The sequence below is a fragment of the Agelaius tricolor genome, unplaced genomic scaffold, assembly GCF_023055355.1.
Source record: "Agelaius tricolor isolate 1412-34295 unplaced genomic scaffold, bAgeTri1.0.p SCAF_7, whole genome shotgun sequence".
Taxonomy (NCBI): domain Eukaryota; kingdom Metazoa; phylum Chordata; class Aves; order Passeriformes; family Icteridae; genus Agelaius; species Agelaius tricolor.
In genome coordinates this window covers 14,079,880-14,107,774 of record NW_027269267.1, presented here as the reverse complement: position 1 = coordinate 14,107,774, position 27,895 = coordinate 14,079,880, and the positions used below count along the sequence as shown (strand labels likewise).

At 41.8% G+C, this 27,895-nt stretch overlaps 2 protein-coding genes across 5 annotated transcripts; one reads left to right on the top strand and one right to left on the bottom strand.

Annotated features, from left to right (window-relative positions):
• On the bottom strand, window positions 1–6,593 carry LOC139591893 (spidroin-2-like). Its single transcript, XM_071431119.1, has 3 exons — window positions 6,453–6,593; window positions 3,039–4,705; window positions 1–2,349 (listed from the first exon to the last, which is right to left on the bottom strand). The coding sequence occupies exons 1-2, from the start codon at window positions 6,591–6,593 to the stop codon at window positions 3,128–3,130; spliced, it is 1,719 nt and encodes a 572-aa protein (XP_071287220.1). The 3' UTR covers window positions 1–2,349; window positions 3,039–3,127.
• Window positions 3,932–27,490, top strand: ZFX (zinc finger protein X-linked). Of its 4 annotated transcripts, none has more exons than XM_071430374.1 (8): window positions 3,932–4,069; window positions 9,801–9,889; window positions 10,333–10,899; window positions 19,288–19,437; window positions 19,631–19,774; window positions 19,864–19,998; window positions 22,201–22,341; window positions 23,663–27,490. In XM_071430374.1, exons 2-8 carry the CDS (start codon window positions 9,829–9,831, stop codon window positions 24,847–24,849), a joined length of 2,385 nt encoding a protein of 794 aa, XP_071286475.1. In that variant the 5' UTR covers window positions 3,932–4,069; window positions 9,801–9,828; the 3' UTR covers window positions 24,850–27,490. The 4 variants fall into 4 exon arrangements, with proteins under 4 accessions (XP_071286475.1, XP_071286478.1, XP_071286476.1 ...); XM_071430375.1 differs by lacking the exon at window positions 3,932–4,069 and adding an exon at window positions 4,141–4,278; XM_071430376.1 differs by lacking the exon at window positions 3,932–4,069 and adding an exon at window positions 4,630–4,736.
• Window positions 27,491–27,895: the final 405 nt, after the last annotated feature.

Genomic DNA, 27,895 nt, shown 5'->3' with positions numbered 1-27,895 from the left:
TCATTATGAATTATTATCATTTATTGACAAGAAAATTATCAGGAAGATGGATAAAAACATCAGCCATACTTACCTGGAGCTGTAACCCATTTTTCATGACTCAACAAAGTAACTTCTTTTAAGATTACCAAGCTGGAACCTGATCACAACATTCTAATAGACATTGTGATAAATAAATGTCCAAGTATGAAATTAGCAGCAGGCATCTCCAGATCTAACTCCATGACTGCTACATTCAAGTATGACTTTAAGAGGACACTGAGCAAAAGCCACTGACTTCGTTTGCTTTTGTGAGGAAAAAGATATAGCACAGTACCTACTTCTGAGTGACACCAAAATAAACTCTAGGGAAAAACACAAAGGAACAGTAGATCACAAGTAAAATTAGAGTTGGACTGCAAGGGGTCTATTCACTGAGAAGTGAGAACAACTGAGCTACAAACTTTTATATACAAGCTGTATTCTCTCTCTGCTGTACAAATCTGACACAACCTAACCACCAGTGAAGGTCAGAAATCTATTGCTTACAATGTAGTTTTACTCTTTGCCTACTGAATTCCAGACAGTGCAAGTTACAAAAACATTTCTGCAGGTAAGTTAACCTATGTTGTTCCAGAGTGGTGCCAGCACACCCATGGTACCTGCAGTTCCCAAGTGTGTTCTGCCCTTGGATACCTCTGCTGGCTGTGGGAGCAGAAAGGGCTGTGAATATCAGCTGCAAACACGGCTTCCTTCCTGGCAGCTGCACCCATGGGAGTTACCCTGTTTCTGATCACACCAGGGTGTCTGTGGCCTATTGGAAACCAGAGTGGTTGAGAAAACACTGAGGTAATGCCTTCATCAAGACAAAAATTACACAAAACATTCAAAATATGCTCGTATCCTGCTCCTGAGTGGTGAAGAACTAGGGGGTAAATGTGAAACAGTTACATAGAGACAGGATGAATGGCCAGCCAGTCAAGAAGTTAGCAAATAAGTTTGCAAAGAAGACATCCAGCCATTTGCCTTTTAATGGCATTCTACTTTTCTGAAGCTCTTCCCCTGCAATAACATGACAACTGGCTATGTTGAATCTTTGAGTGCAACATGCCCTGCAGTCTGGATTTCCATTGCCTAGGTGAACAAGAAATTGAATAAAACATCCTTGGAACCAAAGACCTTAGAGCATATTGTACTGTTCACTGGAATTTTCTATGCACTTTGTTTGTTGGAAAACTGGTTTAGAAATCATAGAATTGTTCAAGTTAGAAGGTATTTCTGCAGATTGTCTTCCCCAACCCTCCTGCTCAGAGCAGGGCCACCTACAGGAGGTTGCTTAAGGCTGTGTCCAGTTGGGTTTTGAGTATCTTCAAATCCAGAGGCTTCACTATCTCTATGGGAAACATGTTCCACTGTTTCAAAGAAATTCACAGTCTTAAATTCTAACATAAGGACAAAGAAATAAATTTTCCAATATTTTACTTATATATACTAGAGTTACCTTGCTATTGATTATGAACTAACAATCATCCTTCTCTGTTCTTTCCCTTAGCCTCTTCCATCCTGGCAAAAATATTTACTTAAGACTATTTTACATTAATATCACATGTATGGTCAAGCTCAGAAAACCTTGTGACGGTCAGTATTTTAGGATGCCTTCCTGAAACCCAGTTCTGGGCTGAGTCTACAAAAGTTTTACTATTACCTTAATGGAATTAAATAAAATAAATTTTTGAAGTATTACTGTTCCCCTTCTGTTCTCAGTACCATGGTGTGTTGGGTTTATCCAAGTAGGTCATGGTAGCAGGGGTGCTTCAGGGGTGGCTTCTGTGAGAAGCTGCCGGAAGCTTCCTTCATGTGCAGCAGAGCCAATGCCAGCTCCAGGATGGACCCACAGCTGGCCAAGGCTGAGTCCATCAGGAATGGTGGGAACACCTCTGGGATAACTTATTTGAGAAGGCAAAAAAAAAAAAAGTTTTTGTGCAGGTGTAACTGCAGGCAGAGAAAAGCAGAGTGGGAACAACTCTGACACCAAGGTCAGTGGAGAGGAAGGGGCAGGAGGTGCTCCAGGCACCAAAGCCAAGGTTCCCCTGCAGCCTGTGGATGACTCAGAGAAGGCAGTGAGTCCATGGGAGGCCCAAGCAGGAACAGGCTCCTGGCAGGGACCTGCAGACCCATGGCATGAGGCTTCCTGGTGGGACTTGTGACCCTTTGGGGGACCCACACTGAAGCAGGCTGTGCCTGAAGGACTGCACCCCATCTCTGGTGTAACCCACCTTGTAGCATGTTGTGCAGAACTGTTGCCTGTGGGATGAACTCATGCAGGAGGTGTTAATTGAGAACTGTCTCCTGTGGGAAGGACTCCTCATCCTGAGCAGTGGGAGGAAAAATCTGTGATTAATTGATCATAACCCCCATTCCCATCTCTCTTCCCTGCTGGGGGAAAAGGAGGTAGAGCTTCAGAAGAAGAAAGAGGTGGGGGGAATGTGGTTTTTAAGATTTATTTTACTTCTCATTATCCTGGCCCTGATTTTGTTGGTAATAAATTAACATCCCCACATCGAGCCTGTTTGCCCTTAGGTATTTCTTGAGTGACCTCCCCCTGTCCTTATCTCAACTCATTAACTTTGTTACATTTTCTCTTCCCTGTCCAGCTGAGAAGGCGGATGACAGATCAGCTTTGGTGGGTGCCTGGCATCCAGCCAGGGTCAGCCCACAACACACCGTTAAAGTTTGCAGGATGCATGTTTATCAAACACTGTACTGAAATAAACTCCAATTTATATTTTATGCCTGTGTGTTAAGATAGAAAAGACTAGGGCATAAAATTAAAGTGGAGTAAAAGCTGAACCAGAGGCTAATTGGCAAAATAAACACAACACATTCGCTGTTCTCAGCCAGATAAGTCACATTTGCATCATTTGATAAGTGCAACAGCCAATTTCCTTCCAGTTTCCTTAAACGTTAAAAACGCCTCTTGAAGAAACCTCCTTGAGGCCTGGCCCCACAATTTTGCAACCGATTTGAAGGTAGCTCCTCATATCCATGAGGGTACCCACCTAATTTCTAATGCCTCAAAAACTTTAGGCTGCATCTTTCATGGATCAACAACAACTCTTTCCTTAAAAAAAGAAAAAAAAAATTCTTATTAACTTTTACGATAAGGGTGAGAAAACAACTCTAGACAGGCCTTAGGTTTCAACGCCAAATTATGTCCAATTTTCCATAGTCCCCAAAATGCGAACCACCACCTCCACCGCCCCGATTCTGCTGTTACGTGAGTGCCAGTGGCCCCCGCGGAGCGCCGTCCGTGTTCTCCGTGGGGACCGGGGGTCCGGCACCGCACCCCGCTGCTTTCCGCGGTCCTTGTTGGTCCCGGCGATTCCCGCCGGCAGCCGCACCCCGCGCCGGGGTGACCCGAGGCCGCTCCACCCGCGGCCCTCGGCCCGCGTCCATCCCAGCGCGGAGTCCCCGCACCCAAAAATGTGGTCCCCGCCGTGCACACCCGAGTCCAAGCCCGCGGCGAGGCCGCGGAGCCTCCGGTCCGCGCTCCGGGGCCGGGCCGGGCCGCGGGCCTGGAGGCGCGCGGGGGGGCTCGCCCGGCATGGAGGGGTCGGGCGGGGAGGGGGTCCCGGGGCACCGCTGCGCTCCGCGGACGCACGCCGAGCCCCGGGCAGCGCAGCGCGGCCGAGCCGCGGCGGAGGCGGCGGCAGGAGGAGCCGCGGAACCGAGCGCCGCCGCGCCGCCCCCGCCCCGCCGCCCCGACCGCCGCCTCGCCCGCCCCGCACAGGCCCCCGGCCCGCTCGGCCGCACCGGCCCCCGCGGGCGGGCGGGCGGACGGCCCGAGGCGGCGGTGGCGGCGCGCTCCCTTCCGCCTGCTCCTAGGCTCTCTCGGGCAGTGACGTGACGTGCTGACGGCGGGCCCGGCCCGGGGAGCTTGGCCGCTTCCACTCAGCTCCGAGCTCGGCCCCTCCCTCCCCTCCCGCCCGCCCGCCCGCCCCGCCGCAGCCGCCGCCGCCGCCGCCGCGCTCGGCCCAGTCGCGCTGAGAGAGGCCGCGCCAAGCGAGCGCCGCCGCCCGCCACCCGCACGGTAAGAGCCGCGGGCCGGGCCCTGCCGCCCGCCCGGCCCGGGCCTCCCCCTGCCCGCACAGGCCGCGGCGCAGGCCGCGAGGAGGCCGCAGCTAGGCCGCGCCAGGGCTCCGCCACAGGAGCGGGCCGCGGGCTCTGCGCCGGCGGGTCCCGCACGCCCAGCGCGGCCCGGGGCGGCGGGGGAGGTGGCGTGAGGAACGCGGAGTGGAGGTGGGTGGCTGCGGGCCCGGGGGGAGGCGAGTGGGGCCGGTGAGGGGCCGCGGGCCCGGCCGGGGGGGGCTCGGAGGTGTCTGGAGGAGGAGACAAAATGGCGGCGCGCGGGGGGGGGCGGAGGGTGCCGGCGCCATCTTGAATTAATCGCTCGCACAGCCGGGGCCCCGCGCGGGCCGGGCCGGGCTGGGCCGGGCGGGGCGGGGGAGCCTCGGGGCTCCGGCAGGGACCGCCCGCAGCCTCCACACCCTCCCCGCCTCCCGCTGCCACAGTGCCAGGCGCAGCGGAGCGAGGCGCGTTCCGGCTCGCCGCGGCTCCCTGCGCGGCCGCGCCGGGGCTGCCGGCCGGGTCCTCTCCTGCCCCGCCATATCCTTCCTCTCCTCCTGCCGGGGATTCGGGCGGCGCGGGCTCGGCAGCGCCGGGAGCTCTCCCGTCAGCCGCCTTCGCCCACTCGCCCTGTAAGCAGCCCCCTAATCCCTTGGGGCCCCCTTGGTGCTGGTTCAAAGGTGCGCCTGGGATCGGTCATTTCCCTAATTTAGGTTTCGTTAAGAATTAGCTTATTTCCTTTGGAATTACTGTCGTCTGGCACACAACATTCCAGTGAAATCTGGAGAAAACCCGTTTCTTTAACCGGTTTCTGCAGATACCCTACCACTGAACTACAACAAAGAGGGGAATGACTTGAGGTGTTTCGTTTTTTTTACGGAACTGCAGTGAGAACATCAGCACTGATTCCCCTGCCAAAACTGAGGGAGATGCGTCAAGAAATTAGCAGCTGAATGATCACATTGTTACAACGTCGTTTTTACACGTCGTTTTTAGTCTTCTGTTTCTTCACTTAGCGATAACGGGGGTTATTTTCAAGGCAGGAATGAAGTTCTCTAGGGAGTGTAGGTTTTTTTTTTGCCATTCCTATGTGTGCGACTGAGGACAGCGTGTGTGTGTGTGTGCCCTGCGTTCGCCACAAGTGGGTCACGTCAGGCGAGTTGTGACACTGCAGCGGCGGCGGGGACTGAGCCCGGAGCCGCCTCAGGAGCTCGGCGGAGCCTCGCTGGCTCGGGGCTCTGACCCAAATGGGACATGCCAGGCGTGCCGCAGTTTCTAATGGGATGGAGCAAGGCACGACGGGAGCGTGGCTGTGGCTGTACACTCAGTCATCCCAGCGTGGGTAGGGGCCAGCACTCGCACGTGGGGAATTTTGCTGCTTTATGGCTTGATTTGTAAGAGTTTTGCTGCTTGGATGTTTGGTGTATGGCCTTACTGAAAATTAGGAGTAGGCTATGTGTTTCTTTTTCACAAGGATGGCTTTTCTGAAGTTTCCCCTTTTTTCTCCTTTTTCCCCGTTTTCCTTTTTTTTTTTTTTTTTTTTTTTTTTTTTGGTGAGAGCAGAGAAACAGTTTCTGCAGTATATTTGAACCTATTTTAAGGAGCTCTGTTTTTAAAGTTGCTCCTTCTTTAAAACATGACAGCTTGTCTATTTCATTTTATTTCATCTTGATTACCTTGGTAGGTCTATTGAGTCAAGGATCTCTAATGTAGCAGTGCACTGTCTGCATTGCTTTTCTTGACTGATTGTTCTCACTATAATTTTTATTTTGGAAGATTATTGTGTATATAGTAATACTATTTCTTCTATTAATATGTAATTTTCCATCTGTCCATCCACTTGAAAATGTTACCTTGAACCATAAAGCCAAAACCAGCCAAGTCTCTGAGTAAATAGGTAAAAATCAGTTTGTAAAAACTAACTGTATGGACAGAATTAAGTGTATTACAGAGTTGTATTAGTTCTTGATCCATGTGAAGCTGGCATGGACCCAAGCCTAGTAGATGTTTAGCTCTTTTCAGAGGTTATAAAACCTGATTTTGGATGCTTCTGGTTTTTTTTTGTCCCAGTGGTAGAAGAGTGTTATGAGAATTTCTGAGATTTGAACAAAGAGACACACAGTTGAGAAGGACCAAGTGTAGGGACATGGCTGGGCACCAGCTTTTCTTTGAGAATTTGGGTTCCCAAGATGGAACTGAAAAATTGATTCTGTTGGCTTTGATGCCAGAACTGGGTCTTGAGGTAAATGTCATCTAGAATGTTTTGGAGGACTGAGAGGAGTTTCTGTCCTTCTTGAAATCTTGCAGAAAAGTGAACAGCTGGAATTGCTTCCTAGCCTTTATGGTACCACAGAGCTTGGGGTGCTTGCCAGGGCATTGAAGGTGTTCTCTGTGGTGCTTGCAAGAAGCAGCTCTGGTATTTCTGGTGTCACAGAGCTGCTGTTACAGGTACAGGGCCCTGTGGTGTTCCTTCCTTTGTGTGGCTGCATCTTGTGCTCACCCTCACGCTCTGCTCAGAAGAGCAAGCAGGAAGAAACTGTGTTTTCTCATCTCGTGGTTAGAATGCTCAAACCCTGAAGTGTTTTCAGGAATCTTTTTGTATTTTTTTTGCCTCAGCCATAGACAAGTTACTTTATGCCTTTTTGGATTGCAGATTCTGATTTGGACACTTATTATTTCAGATAGTTCAGTTAATTCCTGTTTTAAGTGCCGGCATCCTCTTTTGGTCATCTTGCAGCAAATTTATGTGGATGTGGGGTCTGTGCCCTTGTGGAGCACTTCCAAACTCTTTATGGTCCTGTTCAGGGGTGAGAGTTGGCTGGGTCTGTATGCTAAAGTGCATTTTGAGAAACATTATTTAGTAAGAGGAAAAAAAAAAAAGAAAGAGAAAAAAGGAGAAAGCATTGAAATTTCTTTCTACTCTGGAACAAGCACCAAAGCAAATGTTGGTTGCCTTTTTAAGACTCAGACTTGAAAGCCATTTGCCAGGAAGTGTCTTTGGTTTGTTGGAGCCTGAGCCTTTGTTCTGAGCACATTTTGCCATTGTAGGTGAGAAGACCTGACCAGTGCAGGAGAGGCCGGAATTATGTGGTGTGCTGGGCTATCACTGCTGTGAAACTGCAGCTCCTGAACACCACAGGGATATTTTGGGTTTAGAATCTGTTGCCCAGAATCCAGAAAACAAGAAAACCAGGGAAGAAATGGTGTCAGTGTGCACTTACAGGAAGCTGGGAAGTAGTGATGGAGACCTCTGCATCTCATGGGTGAAGAGGATAGACAGAAGGCCAGTGAAAGACTGTCTCACTTAGTGATGTGAGGAATTTAGGGAGCAGATAGGATAGAGAAAGTACAGGCATGAATCATAAGGAGTAGGAATTTGTGGTGCAGTGGTCAGGTAGGTGGTGAAAGCAGGAAGCAGAGGAAATGAATGCCAGTTCTTCAGGTGGTGAACTGACACTTCAGGCTGCTCAGGTCGCAGCAGATGGCAGGCTGATGTGCATGATAATGCAGCCCTCAAAAGCAGAGGCACAAAGGGCATCTGAACTTTTCCCAGAGATCGGGACAGACAGCTCCATCTTCCTATGTGTCTGTAGTCTGAGGAGAGAGGCAGTTTTATTTCTGCCAACCCTTAGTACCCCTTTGCCTCCTACCAAAAAAACCCCTCCTAATTGCTAATACAATCTTTGCTACAAATTGATGAGTAGCAGAGGTTTGTGTGAGTGATGGGAGGGCACTGGAGTTAGAAGATGGAGGGATGAAATGATCAGGTGATGTAATGAACATGATATTGGTGGAGGCACACCAAAAGTTGGAAAAGAAGCAACAGAAGAGAAGAAACTAAACAGTGAAGGCAGCACAGAAGATACGACAAGATGAATAGGAAGGACATTGGTAGTAGACTGGATGGGTGTATACCAAAGAGATGGGAGGAAAGCAGTTTGGGTATGAATAATTCTTGCTGGAATTACTGTATGGGATTTTGTTACTCTTCTTGTTTCTGTGGCATGGCAGAAGTTGATTGCCATCAGTCAAGCTATTTCTTGCATCTGAGGCTGAAACACTTTTCTTCTGCTCTTGGTTCTGAAAAAAAGCATTGGGTGAAGAGCTGTTCCTCTCCATGGTGGGCACTTCTGTTGGCAGTGCTTGACAGAATTACTGGAAGGCAATTTATGTCCAGTTGGATACCACAATAACTTGTTAGCACAGCTGTCTTTTGAATACAGAGGCCTTCCAGCTGAGCATCACACAAATACAGAACACCTTGGAAAATTATTAGTGTTCCACTATTTTTCTTCCAGTTCAATGTCTGCCTATATTTCTCCCTCAGCTTCTGTAAAAGAGAAGGCCCAAGTGACTGCACTGGAGGCTGGACAATACTCCAAAAGAGAGTCCCAGAGGTGAAGAGTTGAGAAAATTTGAGCTAAAAAGTGGAGCAAGTTTAGAAAATACTTCTTCTAGATTATGGGTTTAGACTTGTGTTTTGGACTAGTTAATTTTTTTCTTTTGTGTAGCAGTTTCCCTGATAAAGCCCTAATGAATGTAAATGTTAGTTGATGTAATTTGGAAAGGTTATGAATTTTACGGAAACCTTGGGTAGACTCTTGATGTTTTGTCTGTCTTTTGTGAAAGTATCACAGAAATGGGGAGCTTTCTGCTTGTGACTGTGAGAAATGTTTGGAGGAAGCAAAAGAACATTTCCACTTCTACAGAAATACAAGCAGAAACATGAAGCAACATTCTGTTGCCTTTTGCTCGTTCTCTCCCTTGACTTCAGTGCAAGGGAGTAGTACAAGTTTCTGTTAGACTGCATTTTACCTAACTAGGTTTGCCTGATCCTACCTGTAATGCACATATCTAAGCAGCAGAACTTAGACTGCAGTTTGACATTTTTGCAAGTACTTTAACTTTGTGGTCTTGTTTCATTAAGAAGACTGAAATCCTGAGTCAATATGCATTGAAATGTTGACATGCTGTTCAAAAGTTTTGGTGTAGAACATGACATTTGGTAACTTTTGAGAACTAACTTGTGATACTTAGGGTACTTTGTCTAGGGCAAGAGTTTTGAAAATATTTGCAGATCTAGGTTTTAAAACGTTTGATGTTATGCTCTGGAAGCAGTTTACAGTGATGATTTCAGTTCCTGAAGTGACATAAGAGTGAACTCTTCCTGACTGTCTAAGAATGAACATGAGGACATCAGAACTGGTGTGCATTTCAGATAATGAGCTCTCTGTGTTTAACTTATCATATTGAGCCTTAATGATTTCACAGTTCTGTATTCCTCCTCATCCAATAGGGACTTGAGTTCCTTGAGTGGGAATATGTTGGATTAAGGTTCTCACAGGAATATCTCTAGGCTTTGTCTTAATTTTTTTTTAAAGATGATAAGAAAATAATATTTTCACATTCCTTTATGAGCTGCTTCTGTGTTTGTGAAGCCATAGGGTTTTGAGAAAAATGGACCCAAAGTGTTGGACCTCACACTCTAGTTCAAACAGTGGGTGTTTGGTCATCCAGGGTATTATTGCTGGAATCCCACACTGAGGGACCTCACATAAAATCCAATTGGTCTTAAAGTCATGAGGTGCTGTGTGTTAACTTCCATGCACCCAAAATGTCAACTTTTCCATGCACAGACAGAGGCAACCTTCTTCACCTAATACAGTGAAATAACCTTTCTTCTTTATCTTCTACAGACACTGTGACTGATGAGAGTTAAAGGCCATGGATGAAGATGGGCTTGAATTGCAGCCACATGAGCCAAATGCATTTTTTGATCCAACAGGTCTGTAAGGAGATAATACATAGATAAGAGTGTTCACATTTGATGCAATTGACTTTTGTTTATTCTGCCTTTGCTTAGAAGTGCTGTGCTGCATCAATGCTTTTGTATAGAGATGTGGCTTTTGAGTTTGGGTTTTTTTTATTACTCACAGCAGTATGAATGAGCTACTGTTCTTTCAGTCAAGTAATAGTTGTTTGGGTGTTGGGGGAGAGTCTAAAAATTGCAAATCTTTTTCAGGAGAGAAAATCTTGTTCATCTTAATTATGTTAGCATCTACTGAGGACTTGCTTTTATCTGTCTTAATAGTTCATATGCTGTTATGCTTGTTTTACTAAAGTGCAGCATAGAGTGAAAGTTGAAGGGAAACAGAAGTAATTTCAATTATTAGCTACCTATATGAGACAGTTTTACAATTTAAGTGCTGTTTTAATTGTGTTTTTCAGGAGCTGATGCAGCACATATGGATGGAGATCAGATTGTTGTGGAAGTCCAGGAAACAGTGTTTGTTTCAGATGTGGTCGACTCAGATATAACTGTGCATAATTTTGTTCCTGATGACCCAGACTCTGTAGTGATCCAGGATGTCATTGAGGATGTTGTTATCGAGGATGTTCAGTGCCCAGATATCATGGACGAGCCAGATGTGTCTGAAACAGTCATTATTCCTGAGCAGGTGCTGGACACAGACGTGGCTGAAGAGGTTTCTTTGGCTCATTGCACTGTCCCGGATGATGTTTTAGCTTCTGACATAACAGCAGAGACAATGTCTATACCAGAGCATGTGCTGACAACTGAGTCAATGCATGTGCCTGAAGTGGGACACGTAGAACATGTAGTTCATGATAACGTTGAAGAAGCAGATATTGTCACTGATACTTTGGGGACAGATGTTGTTTCTGAGGAAGTCTTGGTGGCAGACTGTGCATCAGAGGCAGTGATTGATGCCAATGGAATCCCTGTGGAACATCAAGATGAGAAAGGCAACTGTGATGATTACCTTATGATTTCCTGTAAGTGTTTGGGTAAAGCCATCAAAGTTCTTATGGTATGGGCTTGAAATATCTGAGGGAGGGCTTAAGACAATGCAGAGTTTCAGTATTTTTTATTAAAATGTAGATCTCACAAGTGTACTCACACAGAGGGATTTTTAGGAGCGTGTACCAGCTAAAAGTTCTGGTGAAGCTAATGGAGAGAACTACTGACAAATGCATGTCTGATTATAAGTTATTTTTGTAGCAATTTATAGCATATGAACAAAAGAGAAAGACTTCTAGTAAACTAAATGCCATATACGTAATAAGAACTGAAAGAAAATTAATGTGACCATGTTTAAAAATGCTTATATGTGCAGGTTACTATGATAACTATCAAGACATTAGGAAACAAAAATATTTCATGGAAAAGAAAGAGTAAAAAACCGTGGTTTCTGAAAATCCAATACTTGTCTTGTTTTTTTGCTAAGCCCTCACCTCTTGCACTCCATTTATTGTGGATACAGACAGCAATATGGTTTTCTTTGCTGTTAGGATGTGATTTCTTCTCTTGATTAAACAAAGGACAGAGGTATGCAGGTAACAAAAAGAGTAGCTATTGCTGCTCATAGGGGAAGTGAATATCTTAATCTCTCTTAGTAGCAGTGGCACAATCCCTTTGAATTGTATTTCAAAAGGCTTAAGTAGAGGGTGGAGAAAAATAGAGCATATCATCAATCCTTTTTCTACTGAGGATATCCATTTGTGTGAACTAGAGTTTACTCTAAGTATGTTACTTATTATAGTGATTACTCAGTGCAGCACCTGGGAACATCACAGTGTCATACTGAACATTTATTTATTGTAGAAATAGAAAAGCCTTGTTAGGTTGGTTTGTTTAATTGGCCATTTCAGGCACTTCAGTTTTGTGTGGTGTTAAATGATTTCATTTATGAGGTGTACTTCGTGCTTTGCTTCAGTTACCTTTTTTCTTTTTTTTTTCCCCTTTTTTCCCCCTTCTTTACTTTTGGACATATTTTTGAAATGTATAATAACTTGTTTTAATTTTATATTCTGTACTTACAAATTTTAATGTTGCTTCTCCTTACCTAGGATCACTGCATTTCTTAATTTATCATCTCTTGAGTTCCTTGAGTAACCTTGTTGCAGCCATGTTTTGAGTTTATATGAGGTACAGTTAATTCTCTATTATCTGGGAAAACAATGAAATGGGATAATGCAAAATATGGATCACACAAAATATTGTAAATTAAACTGCAGGATTGTACTGAGGTGAAATAGGTCAGGGGATCTATTCTGAAATTGTATTGATCCAGACTGATAAATGCACTCTTGTCTGGTGTGGCACAGATAAAACTTTCTGATTCTGGACCCAAGTTAAATCTGATGAAAGCAGCTCAAATGCTTCCGAACCTGGTGCATAGTTAGACAACAGACTGGATAATCTGCCAATGGATAACTGAGACCTGATTCTGGTGGTGATCCTTCCCTCCTCTATGTCCTTGGCTGTAGCTCTTCAGGGGGTCTCTGCTCCCCCCTCCTGTGCAGGTTTTCCTCCTGCAGCAGAGCAGGGCCTCTGGGGCTGCTGCCGTGGGGCGCTTTGCAAGCCGTGCCTGTGCAAGAAGCACAGAGAGGGGTGGGTGCATGTGTGTCCTGTTCATTGCTGGCAGTGGCTGAACAAGGACAGAATGTCTTGGTAGAGGCCACTTTGGATGATCCCTGCCTTACTGGGAAGGCTTCTTAGATGTACCAGTTGTCAACAGGTGGTGACTGGCAGGAAGCACAGAAATTCAGTTGTTCACTTGTGCTGGGGTATTCTCCATCTTCAGTCACGTATTTCTGCAGTTTCATACTTTCTTTATGATTAAATGTCTCTTGCAATGTACTTTGTTTAGATTCAGAACCTTAAATAAGCCAGCATTTAAAATAATCATTATGCTACAAAATATGCATTCTACTTGTGTTTAATGTTCTACAGTTCATTTTAAAGGGAAGTCCCTACTACCACCTACTGTGTTTAAAGCCTGCTTAACAAGTTCTTCTGGTTGTGAAGGCAGAGTCTAGTGCTTTTCCATCAAGTAAAGGCTGTCTTAACAAACAGTCTCTTTGTTGAATGAAAAATATTATTTGAATTAATTTTTTATTAATTTTTTGTTTGCATCAGCAGTGTATGTGTTCATTGATCTGATGCCTGTCTCAGTTCTTCAGTTAAACTTAGTTTCCAAAAAGTAGTAACATCAGCCAATCCAGTTTTGGGTTTTCCATTTTAACTTGTAAATTTGTGTTTGATTCTGGCAAAACTCCCTGAACTGCAGGGGCAGATGTTGGAATGTAATCTTGTCTGCCATTACAGTAGTCAAATGTTTCTGCTTCCCAGATCTGTGAGCTAGACTGTTCCTCAGAATGCCTTTCCCTGTCTTCTTTTAGATAGGCACTTGAAAAGCAGACGATGACACTTCATGTTCTTCCTGTTGTAGGTTTCTCCATCTGTTTTCTTCAGTGGAAGCTATTGGCAAAATCTTTTTGCTTTTTCCTGTTTTGTAGCTCTCTATAAGCATTTCCATTTTTGTTCCTAATGAGCTGAGTATACATATATTAAGGTCATTTTCTTAGCTGTATCCTGAATACATGTGATGTGGAATGTCTAATCTGTGTGTACATTTTTTTTTTAATATTGTGTTTATACCTTCTTTGTTAGTTTCAGACTGATTTGTCTTTTCAAAGAGTACAGTTCCTGTGGGTTTCATTCTGTGACTTTGCTTCAATAAGCTCAGTATTTTAATACTTCTTTTCCCAGTTAGATTTAATTTAGCTTCGGCATTAATATGCCTTTGCTATCTTCATTTTCCAGGCAATGCTTCTTGGCACAGCTTTACATCACCAGTTACTTTTTGATGTACTTATTTTTTTTCTTGGATACTTTGTCTTTGCCCTCAAGATTCATTTTTATTCCATGGTAGATTCGGGGCACTAAGAGCAGAGCAGAATCAGATATGCATTCAACTAAGAATGCAAACCTACCAGTTAGTGGCTTGAAAAAGATGAAAGGAGGTTTGATAATTTTTTTTTTCTTTTGCATGTTCCATAACAAGCCAGTTCATGAGTTGGGTCAGGAAAGTATAAATTGTGCTGTGACTCACACTGGTACTAATTATTTGTTAGCTTGGAAAACCATTTCTCCCTAAGTGAAGCAGTAGTGGTGAGATGAACTGGTGTTTGTCAAAACAAAACAATCACCCTACATTTACTAACCCAGGAAAGCAGTGCCCTGTGCCTGGCAATAGGATGGAAATGGAAATTTTTTTTTCTGTCTGATTTCATTCGGTTTGGCAATGGTAGACACATCCTCTGGCATTAACTGATTCTGTAAGATGAAAAATTGTATCCTGATATACTCTTACTGCAGTAAAAATAGTGAGGGACAAAAGTTAGACAAGAAGAGTCTGAAAAGAGTGAAGGGCAGCCTCACAAGGCTTAAACTGCAGCTTTAAGAATTGAAATATTTGCAAAAATGAGAGCTGTGTTCCATCCATCCATCCATCCCCTTGCTTTTCTTTGACTTAGACATGTCTCTTGTTTGTTTTGTCTGAATTAACACTTTCCATTACAGGAGTCTGAACCCAGGGTAACTCACTGAGAGAGAAAAGTTTCACCTAGGCCTCTGAAAATAAATATTTTTTCATCCTTGTTGGATGTTTAGGTTGAAAGCAATGGATCTGTTGTACCAAACCAATGTACCAGGGTTCATGCTTTTCCTTAGGGCCATCCAGTAGACTTCAAGTCAAGAAAGCAAAAATGCTTTAAATTGCTTTTTTAGCATAAATATCTCCCTCTTTGTCCCTGGAGGTTGCTAAGGATGCAGGAAATCCCATTTTTTTTTCAGAGATTGAATTTGCCGTGCCTCTGTCTGACCACTGGAGTGGCATCAGCAGCTGTTGCAGCTCAGGCTGCTCAGGAGGTTGCCCTGAGAGGTGATGGAAATAAGAGTTACCTTGGGCTGAGGGATGTCTCAGAGCTCAGTGGTTTGTGTGCTAGGGGCAGAGCACAAGGAGGACAAGTGTTAGATCCCAGCTGGGAGCTCAGGAATTACACCTCTGCTGGATTACTACCCTGGAGGGACCTTTAGATGCATAGGATGTCCTCACGTGTAAAAGCAATGAATTAAAATGAAAATAGAGCAGATTTCTCTTTTCTCAAAGGTTAGGAAACCTGCTTTGCCATTCAAGAAGTAAGTGTATGGTAAAAATAGCTTCTTCAGGACTAGAGATTGTCTGCTGTTGAGTGAAGTAGATGTTGCTGCCACAAATAACTGAACAAAGTCGGGGAAAACAATGCTTTTAATCTGCTTTAGAGAAAACGGCTTTTTTCATTAAGAATGCTTAAATAGGGTTGTTTATTTTATAAACAGACAAGTGTCCCATGATACACATTTTTTAGCAGCTTAGGGAGCCATTTGGGAACATAAAATCTGACAAAATAGATGATTTTTGTTTAATTGCTCCATTGACACATTTTTAAGACCTGCATAAGTGGTGCAGGTAGACTTTTCCTTAGGTTGTTTGTTTTGGTGTTCTTTTTAGCCATAAACAGTGGGTACTGGAAAATGGTGGAAGGTGTCTGTGCTTAAGTGAATTTTATTTTTTACAATCCTTTTTATTTTCCTCATTAATCCCACATAGAGGAGAAATGGTAGGAAAGAAAAAGTTTAGAAAGTTATGGAAGCTATTAAAAATAAATGCAGTTATATTTGCATTTCTTAATTAGAAATAAACCACAGTAAGGGTACAAAGTCTTTATCTGCCTATCCCTTAAATATCTGATAGAAAAAAACTAAAAGCAACATCTAGGGGAAAGTGTATGTATCATGGTTAAAGAAAAGGTGTTCTATTGAAGCAAATCGGGATCTTGGCCTGACAATTTATGCTTCTGTGTGGGGAAACTGGCCTCAACAGGGCTTTAAGTATGGAGTTTATTATCAATGCCTAGGAGCTTGTTTTGTTCCCAAAAATGCCATTGAATGTGTTTTAATAGAGGGGTAGAGATACTGTTTGGATTTTTTTAAACTCTTGAGATTTAGTCTGTATGCACTTGTTTACTGAATGAAAGCTACCAGCTAGTATAGGGAGGAAAAAAATCAGACATTTAAAGTTTTTAGTGTCCAGTTCATATCTGATAAAAGGGAGGCATGAGGTATGACAGCACTGGAGTAGTGCTAGCCTGAACTTTTTTCTAGCATGTGACTTGTGATTAGTTTAGTAATGCTCAGTGGCTCTACTTAAAAGGAAGTGGTCTCCTAGAAGTTTAACTAATTCTTTTAAGTACTTTCTTTTGTTTGGTTGGGTTTTTTGGGGGGGGGTTGTTGCTGTTATTGGGTTTTTACAGGGTTTTTGTTTGTTTGTTTGTTTTTGGTTTTTTGTTAATGTCCAAGAGGAGCAATATGAAAGAAGATCAGCCATGGATGGTAATTTGTGGGACCCCTTGATGGGCTATGAATTCAAATGAAAAATTAATATCATCAGAGTTCCAACTTGAAACATTGATCAGTCAAGTATTTCTGAATATAATTTTCTCATATTGTGAGACTGAGATACACGGAGAATGCAGAAGCTTTGGACAAGTGTTAAATAGAAAGCAAATTTCATAAAACACTGCCAGTGAATCAGTATAAATAAATGCTTGTGTAGCCATAGGATAAAATACCTTGGAAATAGTACTTTCTGTAATAATACCCATTCTCTTTCACCTTGTTTGTCACTTCCTTTGATTTTTACCTTTTTTTTCCACACTATTTTTCATCCTGTTACCTGTTACTATACTGCAAATATTACTGCTTTTCAAGCCCATCAGGACTTCAGGTTTTAAAGTATTACCACCTGTCAAGAGTGAATTTTTTTTCCTTTTGGATGAGAAAAGTTGGCCTCATACCTCCTACACATCAATTTCCTTACAGTTTAATGTCTCTTGTTAAAAAATATTTAAACCAGTTGTTACATTTTTAAAACAATGCTGAATATAAAGGGAATTCAGGGATAAACAAACTCTAAATTGTATAACAATTTTTTAAATTATGTTGCAAAAAATAATACTTAGAATCTTGGAGAACTTATTTCAAAGCATGAATAGAGCATGTTTTTAAGACCTAGAATTCTTCTGTTGTGTGAAAGTTATTAATGGATACTTCAATGTATAAATGGAGGTAAAAACCTCTGGATTGGTTAAAAGAAATGGGCCTGTTTCACATCATGCACATAGGTTTGTTTTCTCTCTGATTGACTCAGCCATGGTTTTCCTTCCTCATGGGTATGTTCCAGCATCAGTTGATCTTGGTGGCAGACTTCCCTTTTGGCTTCAGAGGTGTAATGTCAGTCTACACTGATTGAAAGCCTTCCAAGTAAATGTGCCTGACACTGGAAACAGCCAAGTTAAGGGAGAACAGCTGCATAAATGCAGTGTAGGAACAAAAGCAAGTTCTCTTTTTTGTCAGAGTTTCAGTGGCATTTGGTATATCACGGATATGACAAAGAAGTCGTGGAAGTCTGTTAGTAACTGAATATACACACTGTGGAGCTACATTGTTAATGTGATTCAAAAGAACATCTTAAGGGTTTTACTTTTAAATCCTTTGGGCTTCAGCTACAAGATGTTATGTTGTCCTGTGACACAAAGTAATTTTTTAAACATCCTACTGCTTGAAACAGTCTGTACCATGGCCACCGATCATGATCTTGGCATTTGAGTATTGAGTTTTTTCTGCTGTTCTTTTGGTAAGGAGAGAGACAGACTAATTTATATTAGTGCTTTATAATTTAATGTTATTCATATTTTTTTGTGAGTAATGATGCCTGATTGAGAAATTGTACTTAAATACACTCATGTTTGATACGTGAGACAGAACATGTGATAGTTTATCTAATTCAAAGACTAATTTATGGGCTTCATGGCAGGAAAATAATAGTAATAACATTTTGAGCTTTTTTTCAAGTACATATTAAAATAAATTTAAGAATGCAGTTACTGAGTAGTAAAGCTATGATTTATTTATGAGGGTAGTTCAATGAGTGCTAGTAAAGTAAGCATACTTTGTGAAGTATTTGGTATGTCCTAGGCATGGTAGTTAAAAATTATTCACCATTTATAGGATAGTTCTTAGACTTCTATTAGTATAAATTCCATGTCTTTCTGTCATGCACTGAAGTCATGCGTGACTCTGAGGGAGTGACAGTAAAGTCACAAATTATAAAAGTATTTTGTCATGTTAAGAATTCTTAAATAATTTCAGTACTGAGGAAAAATCTGGGGCTTGTGAAAATTGGAGGATTCTTTAAAGGTCTTGAGAGCTGGATTTGATTTTTGTGAATGCATACTTACTATTTTTTTATTGAAAACCTGTTCTTGGTAAAGTAAGATGGGGGAGGTGCTCATGTACAGTATACCTCAAAAATCCAAGTGTGTTCTTGTAAAGCTGGCTGTCAGCCATGGATAATGTGGGATTCTGGGCAAGTTTCAGCAGCTCAGGCTGGAGTGCGGAGTGGGTGCACTTCTGGATGCAGGAGAGCCAAGTTTGGGAGTGCACAGGGCTGCAGCAGCAGTGCAGGGTCCTGCAGGAAGGGCACCAGTGCACAGAGCTGCAGCAAGGATGGGAATGCAGGGTCCTGCAGGAAGGGCACCAGTGCACAGGGCTGCAGCAGGAATGCAGGGCAGGGTCCTGCAGGAAGGGCACCAGTGCACAGGGCTGCAGCAGGAATGGGAATGCAGGGTCCTGCAGGAAAGGCATCAGTGCACAGGGCTGCAGCAGGAATGCAGGGCAGGGTCCTGCAGGAAGGAGTCCTGCAATGGGAGGGCAGTGCTCGACTCCTTCCCCAGCTGTGGAGGGCATGAGGAAAGGGGAGGAGTTTCTTCCTGGAGTTCAGGTTTCCTCTCCTGGCAGCTGGAAAAGCATCAGTACCAGTGCTTTGCAGGGAACTAGGTCTGACAGCCAGCAGTAGTACCACTTGCCTCAGAGACAGGGTTGAGCAACAGATAATGCTTTTGAAAAGAACAATTAATAGCTTATTAGTGAAATTATGCCACAGAGTGAAGTATTTGTGTGTACTTTCTTCCTACCATCATCTTGATGCAGATCACAGTTTCCTTATTAGCATTTCCTGGTGCGGTGTTCGTGCCTCTAGTTCTGTCATTGCAGCATTCTTGCACTTCCACCTTAACTACAAGATAACAGCTAGAATTTATTTTTGTGTTTATTGTCACTATTTTCAAGGATATGAAAAAAATATTAATGGGTAGGTTCTTTATCACAACTTTTAAATTTTAAACTGTTTCCAAATTTCAGTCATAAATTAATAAATATGTCTTTCATATATGTCTGTCTGCATATGACTGGGTAATTGTAATAACTTGTTTTTGTAGTGGATGATGCTGGTAAGATAGAACACGAAGGTTCTGCTGAAATTACCATGGAAGCAGAGTCTGAAAGTGGCTCTTGTAAAGTGGATGGCATTTGTCCAGAAGTCATCAAGGTCTATATATTCAAAGCAGATCCTGGAGAAGACGATTTAGGTAAAATACACATGTTTGAGAATACTCCAACCTGACACTTGAAATTTTGCATGAGACTGTGGTTTCTCTCAAGTGGTATGTAAAAACCTATGAGTCTGATACTAAAGAGTTGACAAACTTTGAATTTTTTGTGGTTTAGCATAGATTTTGGTGAAGTGTATTTAAAATATTTTGCTCTGGTCTTCCTAATTAGGGGGCACAGTAGACATTGTGGAGAGCGAGCCAGAGAATGACCACGCAGTCGGATTGCTCGATCAGAACAGCAGTATTCGTATTCCAAGGGAGAAAATGGTTTACATGACTGTAAATGATTCTCAGCATGAAGACGAAGACTTAAGTAAGTAGGTGGCTTTCCTTTGGGAGCAGGGATTTTCACTTTCAGCAGTGCAGCATTCCTAGTTTTTTTTAAACTTCTTTTTATCTTAGATGTTGCAGAAATAGCTGATGAGGTTTATATGGAGGTGATTGTAGGAGAGGAGGATGCGGCAGCCGCCCATGAACAGCAAATCGATGACTCCGAGATTAAAACTTTCATGCCCATAGCTTGGGCAGCAGCTTATGGTAAGTAATACTTGAAAGAATTATCCTTGAGTGACACTGCAGCAAAGTACCAGGGATTGGTTTTTGGAGGGTAGTCTGGAGTACTTGTGCTTTTGTGTTTGTTTCTAGAGTTTTAGTTTAAGAATGGTTTCTTAGCATAATGAGCCTTTAAAAGAAAGGAAGAGGGAAGTTGTAAGGTGGGCTGGGCTTCTTCTTGCTCCTATTTAACAGGCATTCTCCTTCATATTTTCATGATGTCAAAGGGGAAATACATGAGCTTCCAGCTAAAAAATTGAATCTCAAGTATCTCTGTTCCTCAGAGTTTTGGGACACAGTGAGAGCTGGCTTCGGACTAAAACTGAATATTTTGGGGGGGGGGGGTTGGCAAAAAAGGGAAAGCAAGTGGTAATATGTAAGATTATGTGTAGCAGTGACAAGCAGCACTGAGGTCTAGCTTGATTTAAGTGCTTTCTAGAAAGATCATATAAACACATGACTTCACTAATGGCAATAACTAATGGATTAATAAAAAGAAATTGGAGGGAGATATTAAATTGTAGCAGAACCTTGAGAGTATTTCCAGCATGCAGAACCATTTTTCTTGATTGTTGATATGTGAACACCAACTGGTGCACAGACTGGTTTCCCAAACTTTTGTAAGCTTAAGACCAGAATTTCATCTGAAAAAATGTTTCTGTGTTGCTCCTTTCTCCTTCTAAACAAAACAGAAGAAATAGTGGAGTAGAGGACAAAGCTTACATGTCTGCATGATGTGGATTGTGGTGATGGTGTCAGCAGACAATTGTGCTGGGAATACAATGGGGGCTGGAATCTTGGACATAAGTCAGGAAGGGCAAGATTACAGGGAGCAGTGTGTGTTTAAAAGTTACTTAGGGGATGGATGGTAGTGCACCCAAATCCTTCTCTTAGGCCATATACTGGTGTGCCCAGCTTGAGTGAGAAGGAAATGACATAAGCCACTCTGAGTGGGCATTAAAAATGAAATCGAGTGAACTTAAAACAAGTTGGATACTAAACATTCAGTGGTTTTGGAGGAGGGGGAGAAAATTGAGCAGAATGTGTTAAAAGCAGTGAGATGGAATTGAAAGGAGAATTTAAGAATGTGGGAAACACTGGAGTGGTTGCATTGTCAGCAGTAAGCTGCCTGGCATACAGGGTGAGAGATGGTGGGGGCAGGGAGAAGTTAAGCATGAAGGCCTGAAAACGGCAGAGGAACACTGGAGCTAGCATACAGGTGAGAATCTTCAGGCTCTGCACATGTGCCTGCCTCTGAGTCTCCTTACATTAATCATGAATATTAATGCTCAGCACCCTACAAAAGGAACAGCTGTTGAGCATATTGCACTTTCTTGAATCTTCCTGTCTTACTTGTGTTCTTGGCTTTCACTAGGAAATGTTGGCTTTTATTGATTCAAGTAAATACTTCACCACATTTATTATTGAAAGTTCACTTATTCTCTTAAATCACCAATGTTAAACTGATTGCCAATAAATACCTTCTTGAATGTATTTGTAATTTTCATGTTTGTTTTACATACAGTGATACCATTTGTGTATTAAACACAAAGCTCTGTGAGGCAGAGACTCTTTACTTCTTTCTGTTACACAATACTGAGTATGCTCTTTGTTCCCAATAGAAAGAATTTGTAAGTGCTAAAGCATCAGGTGTTTAAATAGTAAGTAGTGTACTTTGTTTGCCACTTTATAGGCTGTTCAGAAAGGTTCTTTGGTCACAGCTCCTGTTCAGAAACTTGGTGTGTGACAAACTCTAGCAAGGTGAATTCAGACAGACAGAACTGAATGAGAACTCACACACAAATGTATTTCAGGACTGAGAAGAAAATTGGGCAGTGGATACTGTGACATGCTATTATTTACTACTGTTAAACATTTTGGGCATAATTAACTACCAAAGAGATTCAAAAAATGCTGCATTTGAAGGAGAATTCTCTGTGTAATGAAAAGCCATTAATTCCTGTACATTATGTACTCCTGTAAAATTAGGTTAACAAAGCTAATACTGATGATACCAAACATAATTCCTAAGTTAAATGGTGAGACATTTTGCAGCTTATGCTGTACATGATTACAGTTTGATTAAATGTCTAGATAATAGCTTATCATTTCTGTTACTGCCATTGTAGAATTTGTACTTGGATCTCCTGCAGTGTTGGTAGGTAACTTTTGAACTTACCTTGGTAGGCAATAATAACGATGGCATCGAAAGTCGGAATGGCACTGCAAGTGCTCTTTTGCACATAGATGAGTCATCTGGACTTGGGAGGCTGGCCAAGCAAAAACCAAAGAAGAAGAGGAGACCTGAGTCCAGACAGTATCAGACAGGTGAGTATGTGGTGCCTGGCTCTTGATCATCCAGGCACTTGCCCATAAACAGATCCATGTGGAGTGTCTTGTAAAAAGAGGGATTTGGGGAATTACTTGGTTGACAACACTTCTGCTTTATAAACAAGTACATATTTTATTTTACAAATTTTAAATACATGGGTGATTTGGATTGTGGCAGGTGTTTTAAAGGAAGCCATCTGACACAGGAAAAAGTATTATAGCAAAAGGTTAAAAAGCTATATACTTAACTTGCCACACCCATTTTAATGTTTAATGTAACTTTAAAAGGCGATGTTAGATAAATGGTATTCTGTAATCATGCCTTTTAAAACCCCCCTTTTTTTGGTCTTTATTGGAAATATGTAGAACAATGCATTTCGTTATATCAGCTCAGTAGGTAACTGGAAAGTCTGAACTCTGTATATTAATTTTCAGTAGTGTAACTTCTATACCCTTTCCTGTTTTAATGGTGAAATAAAATTGCCTTGACATTTGTGCCTATCTTTTTCCTGTCATCTGTGCAACCAGAAGTGTTCTATGGCATAATTTGTTTTCTGCTGTTATTGTGTTATGGTCAGAATATTTATTTGGTTTGATAAAGTTGAACAAACACAACTTTCATTTCAGTAGCCTTGCCTTAAATAATACTAAAAGTTTCTTTCCAAATTGTGACTTAACCGTAGGAGTTCTGTTTTGTTTAGCTTGATTTAGTAAACTGTGCAAATTAAAGTTGGCCTTTTCTATTTCCAGCTAGTCAGTTCTCCTTATAAAACATTTTTGGACAAGACAGATTTTTTAACTTGCCTAGGCAAATTCAGGGTAAAGAAATCAGGGTGATAGATGAGTGCAAATAATTTCCAAAGCTTTGAGCTTTCTTGTTTATGTGAAACATGTTCTTACTGATTCTTGCTTGGTACCTCTTCAGATTGTAGCTGTGACAGATGGCGTAAGAAGGAAGTGTTAGTTTCAGGGCATCTGAATTGTAGTCAGTGGTAGGTGATTAAACTGCAAGATTAAACTTTTTCTACTGATTAGTGGAGAGTCAAGAGAAGATCGTGTACTTTGCTTACTAGATGATACTCAGTTTAACAAGTTGGCTGCTGTTCTTTGCACCAGCCATTGGTTTCTGCATGTTTTTTATATGTGAATTCAGTCAGAATTCTTCAAAATAGAATTATTTGAGGTGAAGAACATCTGTATAGTAAAACATATGTATCCCATCTTTCTCCACAATTCATGTTATTGTTAACATCTGACATTTACTGAAGTGTAGTATCGTTGTATAATATTGATAAAGGGGTTTTTTGTTGTTTTTCAGCAATAATCATTGGCCCCGATGGTCATCCATTGACAGTCTATCCCTGCATGATTTGTGGAAAGAAATTTAAATCCAGAGGTTTCTTGAAAAGGCACATGAAAAACCACCCGGAGCACCTTCTTACTAAGAAGAAATACAGATGCACAGACTGTGATTACACTACGAATAAAAAAATAAGTTTACATAACCACTTGGAGAGTCATAAGCTGACCAACAAAACAGAGAAGCTCATTGAATGCGATGAGTGTGGGAAAACCTTCTCTCACGCAGGAACTCTATTCACTCACAAGATGGTGCACAGGGACAAAGGAGTTAATAAAATGCACAAGTGCAAATTCTGCGATTATGAGACAGCAGAACAAGGGTTACTGAGTCACCACCTTTTGGCTGTCCACAGCAAGAACTTTCCTCACATTTGCGTGGAGTGTGGCAAAGGGTTCCGCCACCCGTCGGAGCTGAAGAAGCACATGCGGATCCACACTGGCGAGAAGCCCTACCAGTGCCAATACTGCGAGTACCGATCTGCCGACTCTTCCAACTTGAAAACCCACGTAAAGACTAAACACAGTAAGGAAACGCCGCTCAAGTGCGACATTTGTTTCCAGACTTTTTCAGATACCAAAGAGCTGCAGCAGCATACGCTTATGCATCAAGAAAGTAAAACGCATCAGTGTTTGCATTGTGACCATAAGAGCTCAAACTCGAGTGATCTGAAACGACACATTATTTCAGTCCACACAAAAGACTATCCTCATAAGTGTGATATGTGTGATAAAGGCTTTCACAGGCCTTCGGAACTGAAAAAACATGTGGCGGCTCACAAAGGTAAAAAGTTGCACCAATGCAGACATTGTGACTTTAAAATTGCAGATCCATTCATTTTGAGTCGTCACATACTCTCAGTTCACACAAAGGATCTTCCATTCAGGTGCAAGAGATGTAGAAAGGGCTTTAGGCAACAAAACGAGCTGAAAAAACACATGAAAACACACAGTGGCAGGAAAGTTTATCAGTGTGAGTACTGTGAGTATAGCACTACAGACGCCTCAGGCTTCAAACGGCACGTGATTTCCATTCACACAAAAGACTACCCTCACCGGTGTGAGTATTGCAAGAAAGGTTTCCGAAGGCCTTCAGAGAAGAACCAGCACATTATGCGACATCATAAAGATGTTGGGCTGCCTTAAAGTCTCTTTCACAGACTTATGGCTGGAATTATAAAGGAAATTTGCCTTTCAGGCAGTTAGCTTATTTTAAAGCCAATCACCTGCGATCACACACACACAAAAAAAAAAAATACAAAAAAAACAAAAACAAAAAAAATACTGTGCATTTGATTTGTTGCTGTATAAAAATAGGATTATTGCTTGTAGTTGACTTTTATACCTTTTGTTCAATAGCGTGTTCTGAATTCTATTCAGTTTGTTTAATAAATGAAGAAAAGATGGCAACAATAAAGTTGCATTTAATAAAGTAAACCCTGTCTCTTACTGAATTTTTCAACCGTAATAGTTTATTTAAGTATATTTATCTTACTGATCTCGTTGATACTCACAGTGTCCATGTTAATGCAGTTTTGTCGTGAATTTTAAAAATACGAAATTTCTCTTGATAAAATTGTCAGAGGTGTGTATAAAATGGGGAATTGTCATGTTGACAGTAAAGTCACTAGGGCCCACCTGATTGTCCTGTTTTAACTATACAGACTTCGTGGCAGGTTAACTATTTTCCGGTTGAGGAGTTACAAGTCTCACTTTGTGTTTTCATTCTGGTTTCAGAGGAAAAAATACTTTAAAAATGGTTTGGGGCGGTTTTTATCTTTCCTGGGCAAATTCAAAATATGCACAAATATTACATTTATTGTTCTGTGCTTCTTTGTCTTTGAAAGATTTTGTGTGTTACAAGAGTTGGGTTTTTTTCCACTTTATTCCTGTCTTAAATGTTGGAAACGTAAAATACTCTTGTTCCATTTGCAGAGTTAACAATAGCTCACAACTGTCTGTATGTGCCGGTAAACATACCTCAAACTTTATGCTTTTATGTATGTTGGTATTTCTTTGAAAGAGCAGTTTGTGGTTCAAGTGACATTTTTATTGTTAGTTGTTTTAGAATAGAATTTAAGACCAAGAGGTGCCTCAATTTTGGAAACCAGATATTTACAATGAGAGGTTAAGAAGGGAATGGAGTGGAGCAGATGAGTTCATAAGGAGTAGAGATGTTGTAACGTAGATATCCTTAATAAGAAAAGTAACTTATGATAGATGCAGTTCTGTTACTAAATTAAATGTTTTTCCTGAGCCATTAGTAGCTGTGTTCAGTGGCTGTTTAATAATTAGTACTGTATCCAGAATTAACCCAGTTCTTTCCATCTGTTTATAAACAGCTGGGAGAATATTACAATTATTAGATGCAATTTTGCCACCTGAAGACTATTATAAAGTAGCTCCATATCATTTGCTAATTGCAGTGTAAACGTACCAAGCACAAAGTCATGTACTTTAACAACAACCTTGGAGCAAAAACCCCAAACCATTTTAATTACAGGCCAGATTTTAGGACATGGCCCTGCTCCCCTTGCTCAGATTCTCATCCCAGCCACTGATGATGGATTGCAGTATTCAGTCCCAGCTGCCTGCCAGATTAGGTTAGATTTGTAACCAACAATTCCCTAATGGAAAGGCTTCAGAGGCTGGGCCAGTGTTAATTCCTCTTTCTAGGCAGGTGAACTTCCAGTTGAACTCAAACAGGAATTTTAGTGATAGTTTCAAGTCTGGGGTGTTAGAGGGACAAAGGTTTCCTTTCTGGATGTGCATCTTCTAGGCCTTTTGTAATTTGTCTTGTTACCAAGCCCTGCCCCTACTGCTCATCCCTCCTGTCTCACTGTAAGCTGAAATTCTTGTCCGTAGTGTGCAGTTCAGGAGAGTCCAATGCCATGTCACTGCCTGTGTTGTAGGATGGTTTTTTCTTTCTTTGCCTGCTTGCAGTGCCCCCAGAGTTGCTGGGTGCTCTTGTGTAATATTGCTACTCCATGACTCTGTAGTGTGTAATTCCTGGCTGTGCTGCATTGTGCCTTCCCTGAAATCCCCGCTGAAGCCAGTGGATTTCCTCATGGCCGTAGTGTCCGTTGCCTGCTGATGCCAAACCAGATGCAGTAAAACCCAGCAGAGATTCCCACTCGCTTCTTGCAAAATACTTGCCTGTGACTACTTTTTTTTTCCTCTCTTATGTTCAAGCATTTTCTAACTGGAAACCTGGAAAGTGTACAAAATCTGCAGAAAATCCCATAGTAGTGCTGAGGATTTTAGCCATTTTGAACTTTATTTTTTTAAATAAGCTGAAAGACAAAGAACACAATTTTACGCATTTTCTTTCTCTTACGTAGCCTGGAATCATACCCACTTTTTTTTTTTTTTTAAAGCACAATGTTGAAACTTTTTTTTTAATAATTAAGGGTTTGGTCAAGTGGATTTTGTAAAATGTATTTGTCTGTATAAAGAGAAAATGAAGTTATAGTTATTGTTAATGTACTGACATTAGTTACAGGTTAGTTTTAATTCTTAAATAATTTGCTTAGCAAATGCTATAAAATGGATGTTTCAGTTTAATGTTTAAAAAAGGTACAGATTTTTACAAGGACATAATATAAATTATTGTTCTGTAGAAAATACCCTGTTAAATATTGTATATGTCCTTCCCTCTGTACACTTTGTAAAAAAGACAAAAGAAAAAAACAAAATACATAGAACCATATAGGGATGTGTGACATTATTGTAATTGTGTACTTGATAATAACGTGAAAAAATAAAATTCAAAATATTTTCCTTTTAATGAACGTTTAGTCTATTTGATGCCAGTTCTGAGGGACATGGTCACCTGCAGCTCTCCTGCACTTTACCTTCCCTTCTGCTCCCTATCCTCGGCTCCTTTTGTGCAGTACTGGGGCAGGAGCCATTCAGTCCCTGCTGTGGCTGAAACGTTCCTTTACCTGGAAGTCTGCAGAAGTGAAAGGGATGGCAGGTCTTCGAAATCCATTTTAACACCTGGTTTTATATTAAAGAATTCACATCTGATCAACTTCTGATGATGCCTTTGTGTTTTTCAGCAAGGTGGTTACCTGCTAAGTGCTACTACACTGTCCCAAAACGCCCCACCAGACCTTGAAACAAATGAGGGGCGCTGCTGTTGTTGGGGCTGAATAAATGTTTCCTGGTGCCTCTTCAGCCGTGTGAGCCT